The sequence below is a fragment of the Crassostrea angulata genome, chromosome 2, assembly GCF_025612915.1.
Source record: "Crassostrea angulata isolate pt1a10 chromosome 2, ASM2561291v2, whole genome shotgun sequence".
Taxonomy (NCBI): domain Eukaryota; kingdom Metazoa; phylum Mollusca; class Bivalvia; order Ostreida; family Ostreidae; genus Magallana; species Magallana angulata.
The window spans coordinates 31,598,231-31,618,165 of record NC_069112.1 but is presented as its reverse complement, the minus strand read 5'-3'; the positions used below and the strand labels follow the sequence as shown (position 1 = coordinate 31,618,165).

General features: G+C 31.4%; 2 protein-coding genes across 2 annotated transcripts in view; both read right to left on the bottom strand.

The window, feature by feature from the left end:
• Positions 1 to 8,318: 8,318 nt before the first annotated feature.
• Positions 8,319 to 12,367, bottom strand: LOC128170446 (galactose-specific lectin nattectin-like). Its single transcript, XM_052836213.1, has 4 exons — positions 12,034 to 12,367; positions 9,895 to 9,962; positions 9,606 to 9,696; positions 8,319 to 9,195 (listed from the first exon to the last, which is right to left on the bottom strand). Exons 1-4 carry the CDS (start codon positions 12,332 to 12,334, stop codon positions 8,969 to 8,971), a joined length of 687 nt encoding a protein of 228 aa, XP_052692173.1. The 5' UTR covers positions 12,335 to 12,367; the 3' UTR covers positions 8,319 to 8,968.
• Positions 12,368 to 14,583: 2,216 nt separating this feature from the next.
• The window catches only part of LOC128174104 (perlucin-like protein), a 56,219-nt gene continuing 50,867 nt past the window's right edge, over positions 14,584 to 19,935 (bottom strand). Inside the window, exons 2-4 of the mRNA XM_052839738.1 lie at positions 16,906 to 16,973; positions 16,384 to 16,474; positions 14,584 to 15,157 (exon numbers count right to left, since the gene is read on the bottom strand). Of these exons, the coding sequence (XP_052695698.1) occupies positions 14,931 to 15,157; positions 16,384 to 16,474; positions 16,906 to 16,973 (386 nt within the window). The 3' untranslated portion in view covers positions 14,584 to 14,930. The remainder of the gene's footprint in view (positions 15,158 to 16,383; positions 16,475 to 16,905; positions 16,974 to 19,935) is intronic.

Sequence of the window (19,935 nt, the reverse complement as noted above, 5' to 3'; positions counted from 1 at the left end):
CGTAAACAACAACGGGACACGAGCCGTGTTTACATGACAAAGAACTGTGAGCACTGTATCTTGCTTATAATTGTACGAATGAGCCTCAAATTTTATTTGATCATTAGAAATGCATTTCTAAAACATATTAAATAATAAAAAACATAAAAATAGAATTTAACCAAAATCATGACCATGCCCCTTTAAAGCAATTACTTGAAACTAAAAAAAATATCTTAAAAACAATTATTGATGGGTTCATGGTTTTCGTAATTTCTAGTACAACATACATCAGAGGCATTTTTTTCGCTGTAACTGTTTAATTAGTTCAAAGTCTTCAAACTGCAATAACAATGTCTTATAAAATACGGCGTAAATTATATCGACAAAGTGTAAATGCTTACTAAATATAGCTCACTTTATTGTTTCCATACCTGAGTAATCACATGATATAATTCAGAACTAAATCTCATACCTTGTTGACCAAATTATACACCTTACTGAGCACTCTAGCAAATTATTAGGTATTTTGTACCTCAACGTTAACATAAAAAAATCATAACGTGGAAAGACATCTTATTGTTCGAGAACAATTAGCCTACTAGTTTTATTCTTACTGATAATTAACACATCATAAACGTTATGCATTTAAATATTTCATTAAGTAGAACTCCTATAACATTGAAATTAGGGGATCTTTCAGTAGCTTTTAATTACACTGCCATTATTGAAGTTGCATACTGTAGCTAAATATGATCAATACTAATTATCTTTATTGCAATTTAAAAGCGACACGGTGATACTTTGAGATGAGTTTCGAAAATCATGTTGTTTTTAGGATGTTTTACTCTGGTGTTAATAATGCACGGACGGAAATTGAATGCTAATTACCCAATAAAAAATGATGTGTAGGCCTTGTTATTTGTGTCATAGAATTTTTGGTGGTCTTGTTTACATACTTTATACATATATTTCTAAAAGTATTATCTGAGTCGTATCGCCTTCATTTAAAACCTAATTACTAACATGATTCAATTGTTTTTCTTTTTTGTTGTTCAAAAGGGTGTTTTAGATATGGATTTTACAACGCTACAATGTTTTGCGTCGATTTAGTTTTAAATTTAACATATTAAGAAACCATTTTCCAAACTGCGTAAATATTTCAAAGTGGGTTGTCACATTCGTATCGTTGTTGTTAAGAAAATAGTAACACTCCTTAGCGCTATTTGTCGTATATCTTTTTTTCTTATTCATTTATGATGATAATTAACATACATTCATGAATCGAAATTTATCAAATAAAATATGTTGTACAACCATATATTACGATAACTCAACAAGTAATGTTAGTAACTCTCGTTGGAACGGATGGTGGCGAGAGGCGCAAGTCAATGATGTAGGAGGAAGTCAGAGTTCCCGAATAAAAAAAATTCCTTGTATCCTATCTATTACAAATATATCTACCTATTATAAAAAAAGAATGTTGGATCTAATATAAATCTTTTTTTTACCATTAGGGGAAAAAACAAAAATAAAACTTGCTGATTTTTGTGTAAATTGTTTTTCTTCTTTTTACCAATGCATTAAAATACATAACTATACATGGAAATAGCATCTCCATCACTCTCTCTCTCTCTCTCTCTCTCTCTCTCTCTCTCTCTCTCTCTCTCTCTCTCTCTCTCTCTCTCAGGGGATTTCAACTTACCCAATAATAATGATAAAACACTCACTTGACTTCCTCTGCTACAATGTATGATTTATTATTGACTGTAAAAAATTAAAAATTCAACTGGAAATTATTTAAAGGATATTCCTATTGTTTGGTCATTGATTTCACAATTAGAAATTGGTTTGCTTATTTCACAAATTATGTTTTAACGAATTTTTATCTTGCATCTGTAATAAACTCGGAGAAATTATGACGTGAGAAAAGAGAATTCAGTTTATATTTGTACATTTCGCGTTTTGTTAGGAATCCCGATGGGGCGCACCCCATGCGCTTTTTCCTGGCAACTGTCGCGTTATAATTTCTAGACATCTATTTCAGAAACAAGTTGCTGTTCTTTGAAAAAGGACTGCAATATTAGGACCAAGTGCACGTGTTTCTAAAGGAAATGTAAACGCCTTAAGATTATTAGAAATTCCACCGACTCTAAACGCCTGCTTTTATTTTTAGCATGTGAAGAGGAGACATTTAATTGCAAAAGTGTTATGATGAATAATAAAAGTAATCCTGGATATTGCCTTTAACCTCTAAATTTGTACGTTTTATCACAAACATCTCTGCCCTTTTACCTCAGAATTCAAAGGGTCCATACTTCTCACATTATTATGAATTTAATTAGTGAAGATTACATGTTAAGTTTTAGGCATCCTGTGAATTTTACTATTTGCACACACATTATGCATTGCTTCGTGTTAATTTTCATTTTCATATTCTGATGCATTCTTTCTTGAGATTTAAAGTTTGATACAGTCACATAATTATTCAATCTGCATTAAAAATCAGAATTGCGATTTTTGTTATATTGTACCAGTATTTTGAGATTGGTCCCTTAAAGAACCAGATTGTAAATTTTCATGAAACTTTGCATGAACGCTACAGTTGATGTATATAACACATTGCTTTAAAATAAGAATTAATTTTTATACTGAAGTTTTCACGCAAATAAATCCACATTATCTTTACATTTCATCTAAAATGCCAGGCACGTAGCATCGTTTCTAAAAGTGTGTGTGTGGGGGGGACTCATCCATAAAAATCTTCACGAGCCAAAAAACGAATGGAAACTTCACAAAATCATGAAAATTATAATCCGTGGGGGGAGTGAGGGTTGGGGGTTTGGTTAGTGTAGTCTAACTATAACTTCAATTTCACTCCTAATTTCCTTTTTTCATTTCATTTTGTTTTTACATACTCCCAAATAAATGGAGACGGGGGAAGGGGGGGGGGGTCAACCCCATGATAATTTAATTTTTTGTAAATTTAAAAAAAAAATCTGTGTTGCAAGAAACATTTAGTGGGAGTCAGCCCCCCCCTCTCCCGATGCTACGTGCCTGAGTGCTAACTCAGTAGTTGTTTTAATGCTTCTCTGATATTTTTTTTAAAATTATATTTCGATTTGTGTGATATGTGGTATCATATTGATTACACGTATGTTATTTACTTACTTAATATGTTTTCTTGGAATTATTTCGACACTAAAAGATTTTCTTCCAAAAAAAGAAAAAAAAATAGATAAACTATTAGGTACTGAGTTAACTTTTATAACTATGTTCATTATGTTCAGAAACAACTAACGACATATCGAGCACACTTACACATGTAGATATAAGGTTGCCATTTATTTGTGTGCATATTTAGAACGTTTTGGATGGCAGAATCAATCAAGACATGATTGGCAATACAGGACATTGTTAAGTTTATAATAAGGGACGAAAATTTCGATAATTGAATTGAGGGGCATCTCCAAACTCTGTGTTCGACTAATAACTGATAGACTTGGGAGTCCAGGGATGTAAATAATGCTTATTTTCTTTAATAATAAAAACATAGAGAAGCTTTTGACCTATTAACAGTCATAACATGTTAAACACGTCAAACCTGACATTGACATATGTGAAATAGCTTATTGGCTAGCATAACGATGTTTATCAGAGAATTACAATGCAAAACATTCACACGTTCTGTTTAAGCAATCACACTTTGATGTTTAATCGTGTTCATTTCGAATACATGTAATTTTTTGGTAATGTATTTTTACATGAAAATTTGGTCTAATGACGACAGGAGCAAAGATATATAAGCCGTACTGGTATATACGTTTAAAGTTTTGATGTTAGCAATCCGAGTTTCGTCGCCATATCAAGTGATTTCAATGCACCGTTGATAGAGTGCATAATAAATTCAAACAGAATGAAAAATGCATCCTTTTGTTTATACATGTATTGATTGAGAGAGGATGCTTTATTCGCATGGAAAACAGAAAAAAGTGGCTTTAGTGAAATAAATAAATAAAATATACATGCTGTTTGTTACCTCACAACTCCAAAGAAAAGATGAAAATATTAAACCTTAATTTATTGACATGGAAAAAATCATTAGGGAATTTACCCTCTTTACACATCCGGAGCTTAAAAATTTTAAATGTACAACTTGAATTAGTTCTAAGCACACATTTAAGTTATCTTGAATATTGTTTTTAACTTACATGTATGTCCTTTAGAGGAAACTTTTGTTAAATTAATTTGAAACATTCTTTTGTTTGTTGATAGATCTACACTCAATATCTGCGACTCTAAATGTTGTTTTGGGTGCATTTGTTATGTACCTCTTTAGTTTGTATGAATATAGATTTTGAAAAAATCAGTGTAGCAAGTGCAAGGTTTTTTTTTTTAAATAGAGGCATCTAGTCATGTTGTTTGAATTAAGCAAACCAAGAATAAAACAGAAAAATAAATAATTTCAGTGATTCATGATTTGTTTTATTGTTTAATTACGTAATATATTTCATTCGGCAGGCATCACAATTTTGCTGATCTACATGTATTTAGTGTAGGTTTTCAGTATATTTATAATGCACAACAAATATCAATACACATTAGATCAATATAACACTTTATATATATATGAACCCCCTGAATCAGCAAAAATAAATTTATATAATTTAGGTAAAGTGCCCAAGTATGTCTATACGATTGCCTGTGTAAAAGACGTAAAAGAAGACAGCTTCCAGTCGACTAATAGAGAACCGCAACTCCCGCACCCCCATCTTATGCTACCTACAAATAGTGTGAATAGTGCCTCAGCTTCGCGTCGGTTGACAATGGTTTTCTCAGGATGTCAATTTCAACAGTTACCCTCCCAAATAGGCGCTAAGTATTTTATTATTCTGAATGTCTGTTTTTGAAAGAAAATTTTACTGCTTTTCTATAGAGATGAGGTGAATGTAAAAGGTGAACCGTACACGGATATTTTACGCGCATGTAACAATTTGTTTTGTTATACTTTCATGTTAAATACTGAAATCTGATTGGTTTAGACGCAGTTAATAATATTTACTATTACCCTCAGCGTTAGCAACGCACTTGGCAACGGGTAACATTAAAAAATGTTACATGCGCGAAAATTATGCGCGTACGGTTCGCTGTAGAATTCACGTTATTCCTATATAAAAGCAGTAAAATTTTCTTAAAATTTTTTAAAAAGACATTCAGTATAACAAAATAAATAGTGCCTGTTTGGGAGGATAACAGTTGAAATTGACACGCCTCGAAAACCATTGTCAACCTCCGCTTCGCGTCGGTTGACAATGGTTTTCTCGGGGTGTCAATTTCAACTGTTACCCTCCCAAACAGGCACTATTTATATAGTGTTACTAGTTGCCAAGTTTGTTGGTAACGCTGAGGGTAATAGAACGGATTACCAACTTACAAAAAATACATAGACTTTAATACTTACCCCTTAAACCGTTCTTTACTTTTGGAGAAAATTGATCACTCTGTAAAATGTAACTTGTGTTTAAATTGGTCAAAAGTGAAAACGATAAATCCAGTATTATTTCTCTTGTCGTTATCTTGGTTTTTTCCCCCTGGTTCAGATTTTTTTAAGAATTTGTTTATTTATGCATTATGTCTGCTTATTGTCCAGATCATGAAGAACGGAAGAAAACGTAGTCAGTTCAGTGTACATGTAATGGTCTAGCAAGTATGAAAAACGTCAATCCGCATGTGTCTTAATCAAACATTGTACTTGCTGACAAGGTCTTTGTATCAACCATAGAACTTGCGTAAAGGTGATTTTGATCGAGGTTCTTGATAGAAACAACATTCAAACCACTGTATACAGAAAAATATTCGCTGCTGTTTTATTTTCGGCCCTTTACTCTCGAATTTAAGATTAGGCGAATCCAAAGAATTTTTAAATAATTGTGTTGATTAGAACGGGTATAAATTTCCAATTGTGTATATTTCCAACTCTGTCTGGGCAAAATTAAACCCTGTATATAGTATATAGTTTGTTGTATTTGTACGTTTTTATACTTTTATTTTTTATGCATCATTGAAAAATATTAAAAATAAATTTCCAAAAAGAATAAAAAAGAATTTTGAAATAAACTATAATTTGTAGCTTAGAACTTAACCCATATTGGTGATCCCAACACACTCCTGGTTTGTTTGAGATACATTATAATTTGACATCAATTTTAGTTATATTTTGTATGTTTTTTCATTCTTTTTTCATCAAAAGTCATCATTGTTTCAACTCTTTTATATAAAAGTGAAAGTATAGAGAAACAGGTTGATGTGTGTTTGTTTTGAACATTATTAAATGTTATATGATATTATAAATTATTTGTGAATTAAATCGTATTGACAATGTTACCTATGTACATAATATGTGTCTTTACTTGCTTTGGTGTAGTCATATCCTTAAATCTTGAATGTGTATTGAAACAGCATATTGTGGTACAGTAAATAAGTAATTTCAATGCTATTATAAGTAACTGCACATAATTGTCTAAAAGTGGTATCAAAGATCCAATTATTGCTTGGTCAATTTATCACTCACAATCCCTGTTTTGAAGTTTTATATGTAAAAAGGTAGTTAATGTGAAATTAATGATAAATTTGAGCTAGTTCATTTGGTTGAATATATTTAATCAATACAAGCAAATGATTACCTAAAATCTTTGCACCAAATCTGCTGAAAAGGTCAGAGTCGCATCACTATAGCAGTTTGTGAACTGGTGGGATATATTCAAGCCTAAGTTGATGAGATTTAAAAAAAAGGGGAGGGGGGTGCTATTTGATATCTATATGTTTTGGCTGATCTTAACAGCATCATAAACACTTAAATTAATGTGTTTATTTAAAAATGGTGGTTTGAAAGTGTGACATAGCTTGTTTTGGTTGAGTGTTACACATTAAAACTTTTCATTCTCAAATGAATATTACATTCCAAGCTATTTGTTTAAATGAACATACTAGGATAGATCCACATCCATAGGGATCCCAATATAAATTGTGATAATTCTGCTGGCCAGAAGAGGTCCTTGGTCTATTTTTTTCCCGAAAAATATGAAGAGGATTTTTTATCTACTTCATGCGCGGATCTGGACAAGTACAGGTGGCATTTACTTATTTTTCTTAAGAACATCGAACAGTATGAGAGGTAACTATTTCATGCTGAAACTAACTAGATATATTCGATTAAGACATTAAGAATAAATATTAGAATAAATAGCAGGGACGCATACATAACGTTATATAATTATATAAATAAATAAGGAAGAAAACATTTACGCTCCACTTAACTAGTAATTTCCGGTCAAAGAAAAGAGTTCCGTTTTTCCTATGAAGCAATATATGATACTGTGTTACACGAAAAGGCTCGTGAAGACATGAATATAAGAATATTAGCTAAATGAAACGTAAATTAAAATCAACACTCATGGCTAAGCATGATGAAAAGCTCGGATTTGCTTTTACTGCTTTCATACATTTTAAACGACATACAATGCACTTTTGCTATAGGCATGTTACAATTTTTTGATAATTGTAAATCTGTAATAACGACTTAATGCTGAACTCTTGAATTTTGTTTTATTCATTCAGATTCTCTTCAGATCCTAGACAACTGAGCTACCATCCGGCATCCTAAACAGACATACAGTATCAAGAAAATGCATCATATAAGTTGAACACAACAATCAAGCAATCCGGACTTTACAGTTTGTTTTATCCCGTGGGAAAAAATATCCTAAAATACCATTTTACAGGACAATTTATCCCATATATACCTTAAAACGGGATTTTTTTTATCCAGTTTGTATCAAAATGGGAGAAAAAATATCATAGGAGAAAATATCCCTTAAAGAATTTTTTCTCCCATAGGATTTTGGTGGGAGTTTAGTTGGGATGAAAAATCCCACCATTCTCCCATGGGATTTTTTGATTTATAGCTTATCTGTAAGAAAACTAAGACATTGTGCATGTTGGTGTTGACATGGGGAAGTCGTTGAAGAAAATCCCACCAGAATATTAGAAATATTTTTACACAAGTCTTACGGAAAGGGTACCTGAAAGCCCGGACCTTGTCATGTCGGGATTTAAATATCGCACTGTTATACCTGATCCACAAATGACATTTATGTCATTGAAGAAATGCATTAACATATTTTCATAGACTCTTCCATAAACTTAAAAACAGTTTGACGTCTTTAAAGTGAAATAATTTCATTTTGTTTAATGGCATTTGTTTATCATATAGTTAAAGACAACACGTAGCCTTTGGCTTCTTTTTAATAAGAATACTTTATTGGCTTTATCTTCATTTCTACATCTTCTACCTAAAATCAATATTAAATCGCAATTTATAGAATCTATGTACTTTTTTCAAAGCATTCATATCTTTGTTGAATAAATGTATCATAAGTGTGAAATCCACAAAATATTCAAACGCAACAATTCAAAAATCATGTGTGGGGTTTTAAACATTTATTACCCTTTTAATTGTTAAATAAGCAAGAACTGGAAAAGATTAGCAAGATTTATAATAAACAACACACAAGCAAACGTATTAAAGAAGCTATGATTGTTTTTTTGTTTTTGTTTGTTTGTTTGTTTTTTTTGATAATTAATGTGAATAGTGAATTATCGTAATTTGGTAAAAGGGATATGGAATCTGATTAACGCAATTGCTTTGTTATTAATGCGTGTGTTGTTGATATCAATGTAATGATCCATTTTGGTAAAACCCCATATTTAACTTGTTTCAATTGTGTACGAATTTCATGGATTAAAGGTAAGTCATAGTAAACTGACACGCGACATGAAAAACAATACTAAAGGTGAAAATAACATTGCAGATTGTTCATAAACTGTTCGTTTTTACTATTATGTAATTAAAGTGTGTGCATGTTCCAAGTACTCTTTGACCCACTATTATATTGCATTATAGAGCAGAAAACGATATAAGTTGAACCGGTCAATTAAACAGTTCTCTTTCGCAAATGTACTGGAGTAGTATCCAACACCAACAGGTACTCCAATTTAATCCGTAAGGTCTATATACACATAAACAATCCTGGTTGTTGTAGTCATCGGGTTCACCATAACCCGTAGCCCATGCCTTGTATGATAATGGTTCTTTGGTTGACTGCCACACCCACGATCCTTCTTTGTCCTGGTCTGTTCCTCCCAGCCACACGTTTTCTTAAAGGAAGGTCAATATTGAGGTTACAACATAATTTTTGGCATGACTTATCGTGAACTAACTACTGTATAAACCTATTGAGTTTTGAAACCTTTTTTTCTACTTTTTTACTGCATCTAACATTTGATTTTGTTGGATAGCTCAATTACAATATTTACGAAAATAAGTATTTCAGTTATTGATAAATGCTTATATTATTTTTAGGTTTGTTTAGTGTTGAACTTTTCTCATAGCAGTAAGTTTGAAGCATCATTTCACTCAAAAAATCAATATATAAAAAAAAAAAAAGATTTACCAATGTTTTATTTTGAAGAGAAAAAAAATATTCGATATTTTCAGAACATGTTCTACCCAACCGAAAGAAATGAAAATAACTTTTATTATTGTAAGAAATGCAATGCAAACTTACCCGTCAACTTCATCACAAGCGACATGATATAATTGTTTTCTTCAGGAGATTCAATTTCAGCTAATTTACCTCCTTTGATCATACAGTTCGTCTTGTAAGAAATCAGAGTAATAAATTAGTTTTACAGTAGTTTTCCAATCAAGTTATATTTTTTTAAAACTATAAAGGAAAACAATAATTTTGCCCCTTTACTAGCCTTTTAAAATGAATAATACATTTGCATTAAAATACCAAAAAGATTTCAAGTCTAAATAAATAAAAACAAAATTAACCAACGGTTTCAACTGACCTGGGCCACACTCCACGTAACAACTGTGTCATTCAATAGGTACTCAGAGTTCATGAAAGTATCCCAGTCTGCAGAATTTAAAAAAATAATCATAACAACATTTTTGGTTTGTAACATTGATTTGTTCGTACAATAAGTTGGACATTTACACAAACAATAACATTTTAATTTTTCTAACAACAATTAGCCACCATATCAAATCAACATATGTTGCATATTTTTTTTTTTGTACATCATTATTTAATTATAATTTGATTCAAAGCTTTCATTGAAAATAAACCTTGTGGCCTGACTTTCAAGTATGTTTCAGATCACTGTATATTGTAGTTAATTTCTAGCGCATTTATATAAAACAAAATTTATGAAAACTGAGAGCAATGTATATATTTTGCTACTATTGTTTACGCCATATAGGGGCCTTGCATATAGCTGTTATGTATTTGTTTTGGACGTTTTCGAAGTACCCCAAATATGGCCCAGGATTTTTTTTTCGCCAGGCGCATACGCGACTATATAGCGTATATGTCTCATTTTTTATGCTTATTAGAAGATGTTTACAATTCGTCAACAACCACTACACTCCTTACCTCTTGCAATAACTCTTAAATTGACATATACCTGCCCATACTGAATGATATAGATAAACATACAGTACAGGGAACCTCGCCACATTGGAGCTCCACCTCCGTCCCGGCCGGGGGATTAAACTCAAAACCTATGGAGCCCATTCTCCTCGCAGTGAGCGGCCACCGCTCCCATTATCCGACCATCAAGGCAGGACAAAAATCCTGCCTTCGATGACGAATGGACCCCAAAGTGCAGGCCGCTCACCACACGATTGCTTGAGATACAAGTGGATTACAGTTAAACGACAACTTGAGAGGATCGGAACAATACCCATTGCATAGATATATACATATATAATATAACATATAATATAATATATATATATATATATATATATATATATATATATATATATATATATATATATATATATATATATATATATATATATATATATATATATATATATATAATATAAATATCCAGAATAAAATCACAAATTGATCCTATTAACCGCAAACGTTTTCGCCATTCCTGGCTCTTCAGGCAGTTATGTACAAAATTTTGTATAACTGTCTGAAGAGCCGACATGGCTGAAAGCGCTAACAGTAAACCATTTATTTAATTTGGACTGTCGCATTCTGTTTTATTTATTTAAGAATATATATATATATATATATATATATATATATATATATATATATATATATATATATATATATATATATATATATATATATATATAGTGAGATATAAAAAAGCACTTCACTTTATGTTGAAGTTGTTCACTTTATATGCAACACCGACACTTTAGATAACGAGTGTTGTTGGTTTGCTAGTGCTTCTATATATATATATATATATATATATATATATATATATATATATATATATATATATATATATATATATATATATATATATTTATATATATATATATATATATATATATATATATATATATATATATATATATATTTATATATATATATATATATATAAATTTTACCCTTTATGGCCGATGACGCCCCGTCTTGACAAATGTTCTGACAAATGCCTTGCAATAAAAAATGTTTTAAAACTGTTCACTTACAGATGTTGCGGGTTATTTAGTAAGTTCACATTACGACAAATTGCATTGTTTGCTTTGTCCTTTTTGGGCTTTTAGCTCACCCTTTTGTACCCTTATATGTGCCTTTAGTAAAATGGGTTTGTTTGTGTCAAACTGAGCACCACACTAACAGGTTTCTATAAATCATATTTCTAATTCTTAAACATGCAAATTACATGTATTCTAGTGTTAGAGTATTTAGCTTTTTGCTACCAAAGGTATTTATCAAAACATGTACATGTATAGAGCCAAATATGTCCAGTTTCATCAAAATGATACCTTGAATTTTTTGTATTTATATTTTTATGAAAATCGGTTTTTGATTATACAAAACTAAATACAATAAGATAATAAATCTGACCACATATGAAACTCACAATTATCTAAAACTTTATATTCATGCGTAAACAATCTTTTCATCTGAATAAAAATAGAAAACAAAGAAAATATACATTACGCACCTGCTCGAGATCTGTAATATTTCCATCCTGATTCTTCAATTAATGTATTATCTGGTCTACAGAAGGTATGAACTCGACACGTTTTAGTGATTGAGTTGAAACCGAAGCACTCACACGTCTCCTGCTGACAAACAACAGAACATAGAGCAGACGTTGAATGGCCGTATTCTGCTAGAAAATTATCCATCACGACCTTATTGTCAAAGATCTGTTCTACCTGTAATGTTCGCATTGCCGAATGGCATATTTTTGCAAGAATGCAAAATACGCAAAATACGAATACATGTTTATAAGTAAACATGTCAAAGGGAAGTCAGTTTTTCATTTCAATACAGTTTTGAAAGTAACGATTTCACTGTGCAGTAAGTTAGATTTTAGGAAATGTGACTGATCGAACGAATTTCACAAGAATGTAACCTAACTGTTGTATTAACGCTCGTTTTTATAGGTTGAAAACAATCAATACATGTTTTGAACCATTTTACATCTGATACGTCCAATTAAATTCATATCTATTTCGAATCACTTTTCTATTCCCACATGTGATAAATAATAGATTGAATGGTTGATTTACTGGAAGGATCTGATTAACAAAGCACAGAGCATGAACCCTCTCTTTTTGAATATATCCACATCTAACATCTAGCTCGATGCCTTTTTCTGAATGATTTGAAGTATAATGGGAGTAAACATTCTTTTAAATCACCAGATATTTTGATTATATGAAATCAAAACTGTTGCATAGACGAAAGAAAGTCATTGTATACTTATTCCATGTTTTGGCTTATTTTGAATAATGTTAATTTATTTTTGTCGATTTCAAACAAGAAGTCTTTGATTACCAAACTGTGTATTTGACAACTATTTGTTCTATGTCATGTGATATATCAAATTTAATTGACTTACACGGAATTATACAGCAAAAACATATACTTTCAGGTTTTTTTTTTACAAAATTATAAAACATATCTAAAATAACTACAATAGGCATGTGATTGTTATTCATAAAAGAGTTTAAAACAATGACAAACGAAATTGAGGATTTTACAGAAAGAAAATCTCTGTCATATTTAACAGATTTTAGGGATGATAATCAGGATGTTTCTAATCACCTAAACCTTTGATTCATTGCTATTCCAAAACTATAACTACATCTATATGATGGTTGTATAATCATACAAATATTAGCCAAGTTTATTGAATAACTTATTTGCTTCTTTATTAAAAAAATATTAAAATGCCAAATGCCGGAAAAAAGGAAAGTAATTAAAAAATAGCCATAATCCAAGATCAAATGTAGCAGCATTGGAAAAATACATGAAAATGGTATATTTTTTGAACTGTTGACAATACCAATATCAAACTATATTATGAATCCATTTATAAGAAAATGCAAGATTATGTTCGGCATCATCGGAACAACATTTGAAATCATTTTTCCAAACTTAAGATGATATCTATAGCCAACTGTACCCGGCTATGTTCGGAATGCATTGATAAAACAGTACAAAACTTCAAGACGGAACTCTTTTATTTCATAACAATTCATTCTAAATATTTAAAAGACACATATACCTACATAAGTATTACACAAATTTATTGTTTCTTTGTTACGGAGTTTTCTTAATGTTAGGTTTCATGTTAGCTTTTTTTTTAAACGAAGGAATCACTAAAGCGTGTACTCGCTTTCTTGATTGTATAAAAATTGCAGTCACATTGATTATATTGCTATGATGGTAATTTTGTTTTTTTACCGTAAGCGTATGAAATACTTCTGACAACTAATTTATTACGAGTTATAGTGTGTTTACATACGCACGCAACTGTAATCGTTTTGCAAATCAAATTGAATTGATTTTATCGATTATCATTTATTTTAAATTCAATTTATCTTGCAACAAGAATTTCGAGAAACCCCATATGAATCATGTTGTGTAATATTTAAAGATATATTTCAACTACTAGTATGTATTAGTTATCGAAACAATTCTAAAAATTGTATGAATCCAAGCACTATTGATATCGAACTTTAGTCTCGTTTAACTAGACGCTCGGCTGTCTCCGTTAATATCCGACAAGCAAGAGAGCCCCCTCTCTGCTTGTCGTAGATTTACGGAGACAGCCGAGCGTCTGGTTGAACGAGACTATATTAACTCTGGCGTAGGAATACATGAGACTACATAAATATCTGAATTGTTCGTAGTATATAAAATTTGACTATATCAAAGTGTTTATAGATAAGTTTCCTTTTAACAACAATGCTTCAGCATACATTACATCGAATATTTTTCTATTATTTTCAAGAACTTAGTCTTGTAAGCGCTGATGTTTCACTTTCGGTTTGCCAGAGTAACTGCATAGGAGAGTTGATTAAAATCAACTCCCAAAAACTAGCTTACACAGCTCGTTTATAACTTATTTGCAATAGTTACATATGCAAATATATTTCATTACATGAATCTATGTAAAAATGAAAATGTTCAATTTTGTTCAACTTTTTATGACGTCACAATGATGAATCATGACGTCACAATGATGATAGCACGCACTTATCGCTTGTCAGTTGGGTTATTGTAGACTACACAATCTCGGTCATCTAGGTAATTTTAACAATTCCCACTAATTTGCCTTTTTCAAATGTAAGTGGAAGTAATAAACAACAATAAAAAGTTCATAAGTATATGAACTTGGTTGGTGCGTGATCAAATCTTCTGAGAGGCTCTTCGGTCTTCACAGGATTTGATCACGTGCATGTTTTAACTTGGTGTTTTTTCCTTAATGTATAAATAATTTATAACTGTTGTGACCGGTAACAAAAACACTTCAAATAAATAAGAATGTAAATTCGGAAACATACTCAGCAAAACTCTATTTTTCAACAAATAGATACAACTGTGTCACGTGTTTCTAAATGTCTCTCTTTTGCAGATGTATTGATTACTTGCTTCACAACTCTCGTCACACCAAGTTAGGCCGTATGGTCGATAAAGGCTGAGACAGTCCTGGTTCTGGTAGTTATTCGGTTGTCCTCCATACCAGGCGCTGTATGAGAAGATGAGGTTAGTAGAATGCCACACCCATTTTGCTTCATCATCCTTGTCTGTACCTCCCAGCCAAACACTTTCTATTACAATAAACAACGATTTGCTTTTATCAAATATATCAGTGCCATCTGTGCGTTAATGTACATGGATTAGGTAAATTAACGGTTCCCAGGATAGGCAAATTCATGAACTACGATTGCACAGATGATGATTGATTGTGCTTTTTAACCCATAGCGTACACTTAACTTGTTATCCTTATTACAGAAATTACAATTTTTTCCCTTTTAGCTTCGACAAACACAAAGTTTTTTTATTGTCTAAAAATGTAATAAGTGTTTACGAATAATAGACGTTAAAATCAGAGATACTAATTTAATAAAGGTACAGGTGAATCTCGATAACTCGAACTTCGGGGGACCATGATTAAACTTCGAGTGATCAAGAGTTCGAGAGATCGAAAGTTTAAAAAATTCCGGAAATTTTTGTTCCGGTCATTTTGGTTCTAAAACTATAGTAGCCGGAAATTTATATTTATAACATGGAAGGATATTCTGACATGATTTCAGTCGTATTTTCTGCTACATTACTTCAATTTAAACAATACAGAACTCACTTGTGCGGTACTTAAGTGTATTTTTTCACGTTTAAAAACTTTTAAGCATATTATGTTTTCTTAATCATTACGTTAGAATATTTTAAATAGAGAGCATTTACCGTAACATTCACAAGTTGTTGAAATTAATAGATCACTTACAAATTACTTATCTACCCTTTGAGGGAAGCAATGGGTAGTGTCACTTACGTAATCAACCAATTAACACTACCACGCTAGCCCCCAGGAGTTCACTCAACCATCCAGGAAAGGTCCACACGGAGCTATAAATATACGCTTGATCGGCCGCGTGTGTACACAGCAATCACTTCTAGTTATCAAGAGTGAAAAACAATGAAATATGTATAACGGGACCCAGGTTTTACTTAGAGATCAAGAATTTCGAGAGATCGGAGTTCGAGAGATTAAGAGTAAATTTGCTTAGTTATATAGAGAAAAGAATTGGGACCGTGAGTTCACTTCGAGAGATCAAGAACTTCGAGAGATCGAAGTTCGAGCCATCGAGTGTCACCTGTATTAACATTTTCAGTAATTTGCAGTAATGATAAACGTTTAATTTATTGAGTGCTGCAAAGAGGGAATTATATTGAGTAATTTTGGGTAATTTAAAAGACAACACCAAAAGATGCCAATATCAAAAAATTTCTAAACATTAAAATGCTTTTGTGAGCATGCAAGCGAATCAGACTTACCTGTCAAATTAATTGCCAGAGTTCGAATGAAGGCGTCTTCTTCAGGGGATTCAACTTCGACTAATTTAGATCCTTTTGCAATACAATCCAACTAAAAAGATATATATATATATATATATATATATATATATATATATATATATATATATATATATATATATATATATATATATATATATATATATATATATATATATATATATATTTCTATGTACTAATGCCAAATTGAAATAATATCACTATTTCCTTTTCAGTTAATGAAATCATATTCTACTCCACTGTTCTCTATCTTTTAAGCAGTAGTGCACCCTACTCCGAGTACTCAGAATTGAGGGTGAGTAGTACCCAGAGATAGATAGATAATTTCAAGTTTAAAATAGCATTATCAATAAGTTTGTAAAGAGCGGCCTTCAATTCGCTTCCTTGATGATTAATATATGAATGTCACTTTTGTATGTTTTAAACAGACAAATTATGTTTCCTAGAAATAATGAAGAAAAATATGAATGTCTCTACACTCACTTGAGCAGTACTCCACGATACAGCTTCTAATCCAAGCAAGTACTCAGAGTTCATGAAAGTATTCCACTCTTAGAAATGAAGGAAATTCTCTTTAAGAAATAACTTTTTGAAGTTTCGATATCTTTAGATATATCATAGTAAGGCATACGTTTTCGTCGAATTTATATGAGATCAATTCGGCTAAAGTCTAGCGCCAAGTATTTGGCCTTGAGAGTTAAAGTTAAAGAAAAAAATATGGTTGCCTCTTAACATACTTCCACTAATTTCTTCTTAAATTTATATCAGTTGCATATTTCAATTGACTGAATGACACATATTCATCCTGAGTTATTCATGTCCCTACCTCCTCCTTTTAATACAAAATTCACTCCCTTTGTTGAATTTAAAATTACATAGTGAATATATTTTAACAGTACTAAACAAACTGGCAAAACTGATAACAATAGTGAAATTCAGGATAAGTAAGGCTACTAAAGATATAACAAAAGTAATAAAACAATATATATTAATCAAATTTGACTTAAAGTAGGCACCATTTTAAAAATTGTAACACTTCTGTTCTTCTCATAAAAGTATTTTTGTGAGAAAAAAAACACCAAATATGATAAACTCTGCATTATATTTTCTATCCAAAGTGAAAAATGATACTTGTTTAATAATTTTAAATAATAGCATATAAAAAAGGACATCAAATTCATTTTTCATGGGCATGTGCCAAAGTGTATCGTTATCTTTTTTTATTTGTTCATGAAAGTATTCGCAGACTTTATGAAAAACTGTTCTGTACATCAATTTGAGGGTGACTTAAGAAACAAAACAACTATTCAAGTGTGCGTAACATTTTTATGATAAAATAGTTTTACTGTAATTGAAGCGGATCAAACTCTGTAAACTAATTTATGTAGTTTTTTTATATAAATAAACTGAGCTAATTAAGGACTAACTACAGAACTTGGACATCCCCTTAAGCAATGTGTGCATGTTAAACAATGTTAAAATGTGCATTTTAGGATGCTTAGATTACGCAAAGTCCAGCTACTACATGTTCTTGTTTTATATAAAATGTGTATTAGTAGTGTTATATATGGTGCTCTACAACACACTGTATAAATATATCTTAAGATCCGCCCATTTTACTCTATATTCTTACCAATTATTCTAATGAGATAAAAGGCTTTCTCTATATATCGATACCAAAGGCTTACAATAGACTCCACCCACTCAAAAGGCTTTTTCTATCTTTCGAGAGGGTGGAGTCTTCCATAAGCCTTTAGTATAAATATTTATTCTACGCTTACTCTATATAGTTATACTGAAGGCTCGTGGTAGTCTCCACACATAGATTTACTTTTTCACTATATATTTATACCAAAGGCTTATAGGAGACTCCACCCTCTCAGAAGGCTTATCCTAGGCTTACTCTATATAGTTATTGACTTTATATACCTATCCAAATACTTGCTGTAGACTCAACCCTTTCAGGATTTTACTACTTATTTTTATACCAAAGGCTTCTAGTAGTCTCCACCCATGTAGGGAATATAATCCATACGGAAATACAAAGATTTTTTTTTTATAAAACATTCTATCGATAAGAGATTTTTTCACTTAAAAACATGGAATCATACGGTGACGACATTCGTAGTGTAGATCCCGGAACAATTCAATATAAATGGCAAGTGATAACTTATTCTGCTATGCAAACAGATGATAAATGTTATGTATTGTTGGAATCTAGGTGGTTTAACAACGAATCTGATTGTATGTTAGACTATGAAGAAAAAATGAAGAACGGATACGATATCATTGATTGTTTTTGCACAAAAGACGTTATTGTCAGAAGAAATATTTTGACCTAGTAACATCTACAAAATAGTGAAACTGTAGTCAAGCGTGTCATATATTTACCTTCAGAGTTTTTGTGTGATGACTTACTCTTTTAGTGAATTTACAAGATGGATGGAGGTAACAAACATTTAAAGTTATATAATGAGCTCTGTATTGAACAATTGTGGCAAAACATTTGTGAGTTGTCTGTCGAGAGATGTTATGGATGTGAAGTTGATCACCCATCTCAAACTGAACATTCATGTTTAATGGACTCTAATTATACCAAAGTGATTTTCTACTTTGAACTAGCCTTCATTAAACTAGATCCAGAAAAAATTTATAGTGAATTACTGAACAAAAACATGTGTGAACAAGAAGACCTAAGTACATTTTGGAATGACATGAAAGTTTACGTTTGTACGGATGCATGGAAGCAGGATTTATTTCGTAATTTGGAAAACCAAGTACAAGACTACTGATTCTAAGAATGACGGAAAAAGAGAAGTTTTTAGAACAGTATTACTATGACATATCTAATCCAGCAGCTTACACAACACCTTCCAAACTTTATACCGCTTTGAAAGGAAACAAAGAATTTAAATTCCGTAAATATTTTATTAAAAATTGGTTACAGAAACAAGACGCCTATACATTACAGCGACAAGTTCGACGACCGACTAGAGTCCCAAATATCAGAGTTGGTGGACAAAATGTTCAGTGGAGCATGGATCTCATGGATGTGCAAAACCTGTCGAAAGAAAATGATGACATTAAATACTTACTTATTTTGATTGACACACTTTCTAAATATTTACGCGTGGTTGCACTACGTCAAAAGAGTGCAAAAGATGTATTGAATGCATTGAAATTGGTATTTGAATCAGGCGTAAAAAGTAATTCCATTAGAAGTGATCGTGGAGGAGAATTTAAAAACCGATTGCTTCAAAAGTATTTGAAAGAAAAAGGAGTACGACTTTTTTTTGCAAATCAAAACTCAAAGGCGTCAATAGCAGAGCGAGTAATACGCACCATACGAGGGAGGTTGTTTAGATATTTTCAGAAAAACAGAACCTACCGTTTTATCGATATCCTTCCAGATATTGTTGAAAATTATAACTCAACACCACACAGGAGTCTCGGAGGACTAGCACCCAATGAAGTTACTTCTGACAACGAAGCAGATGTTTGGGCTCAACTCTA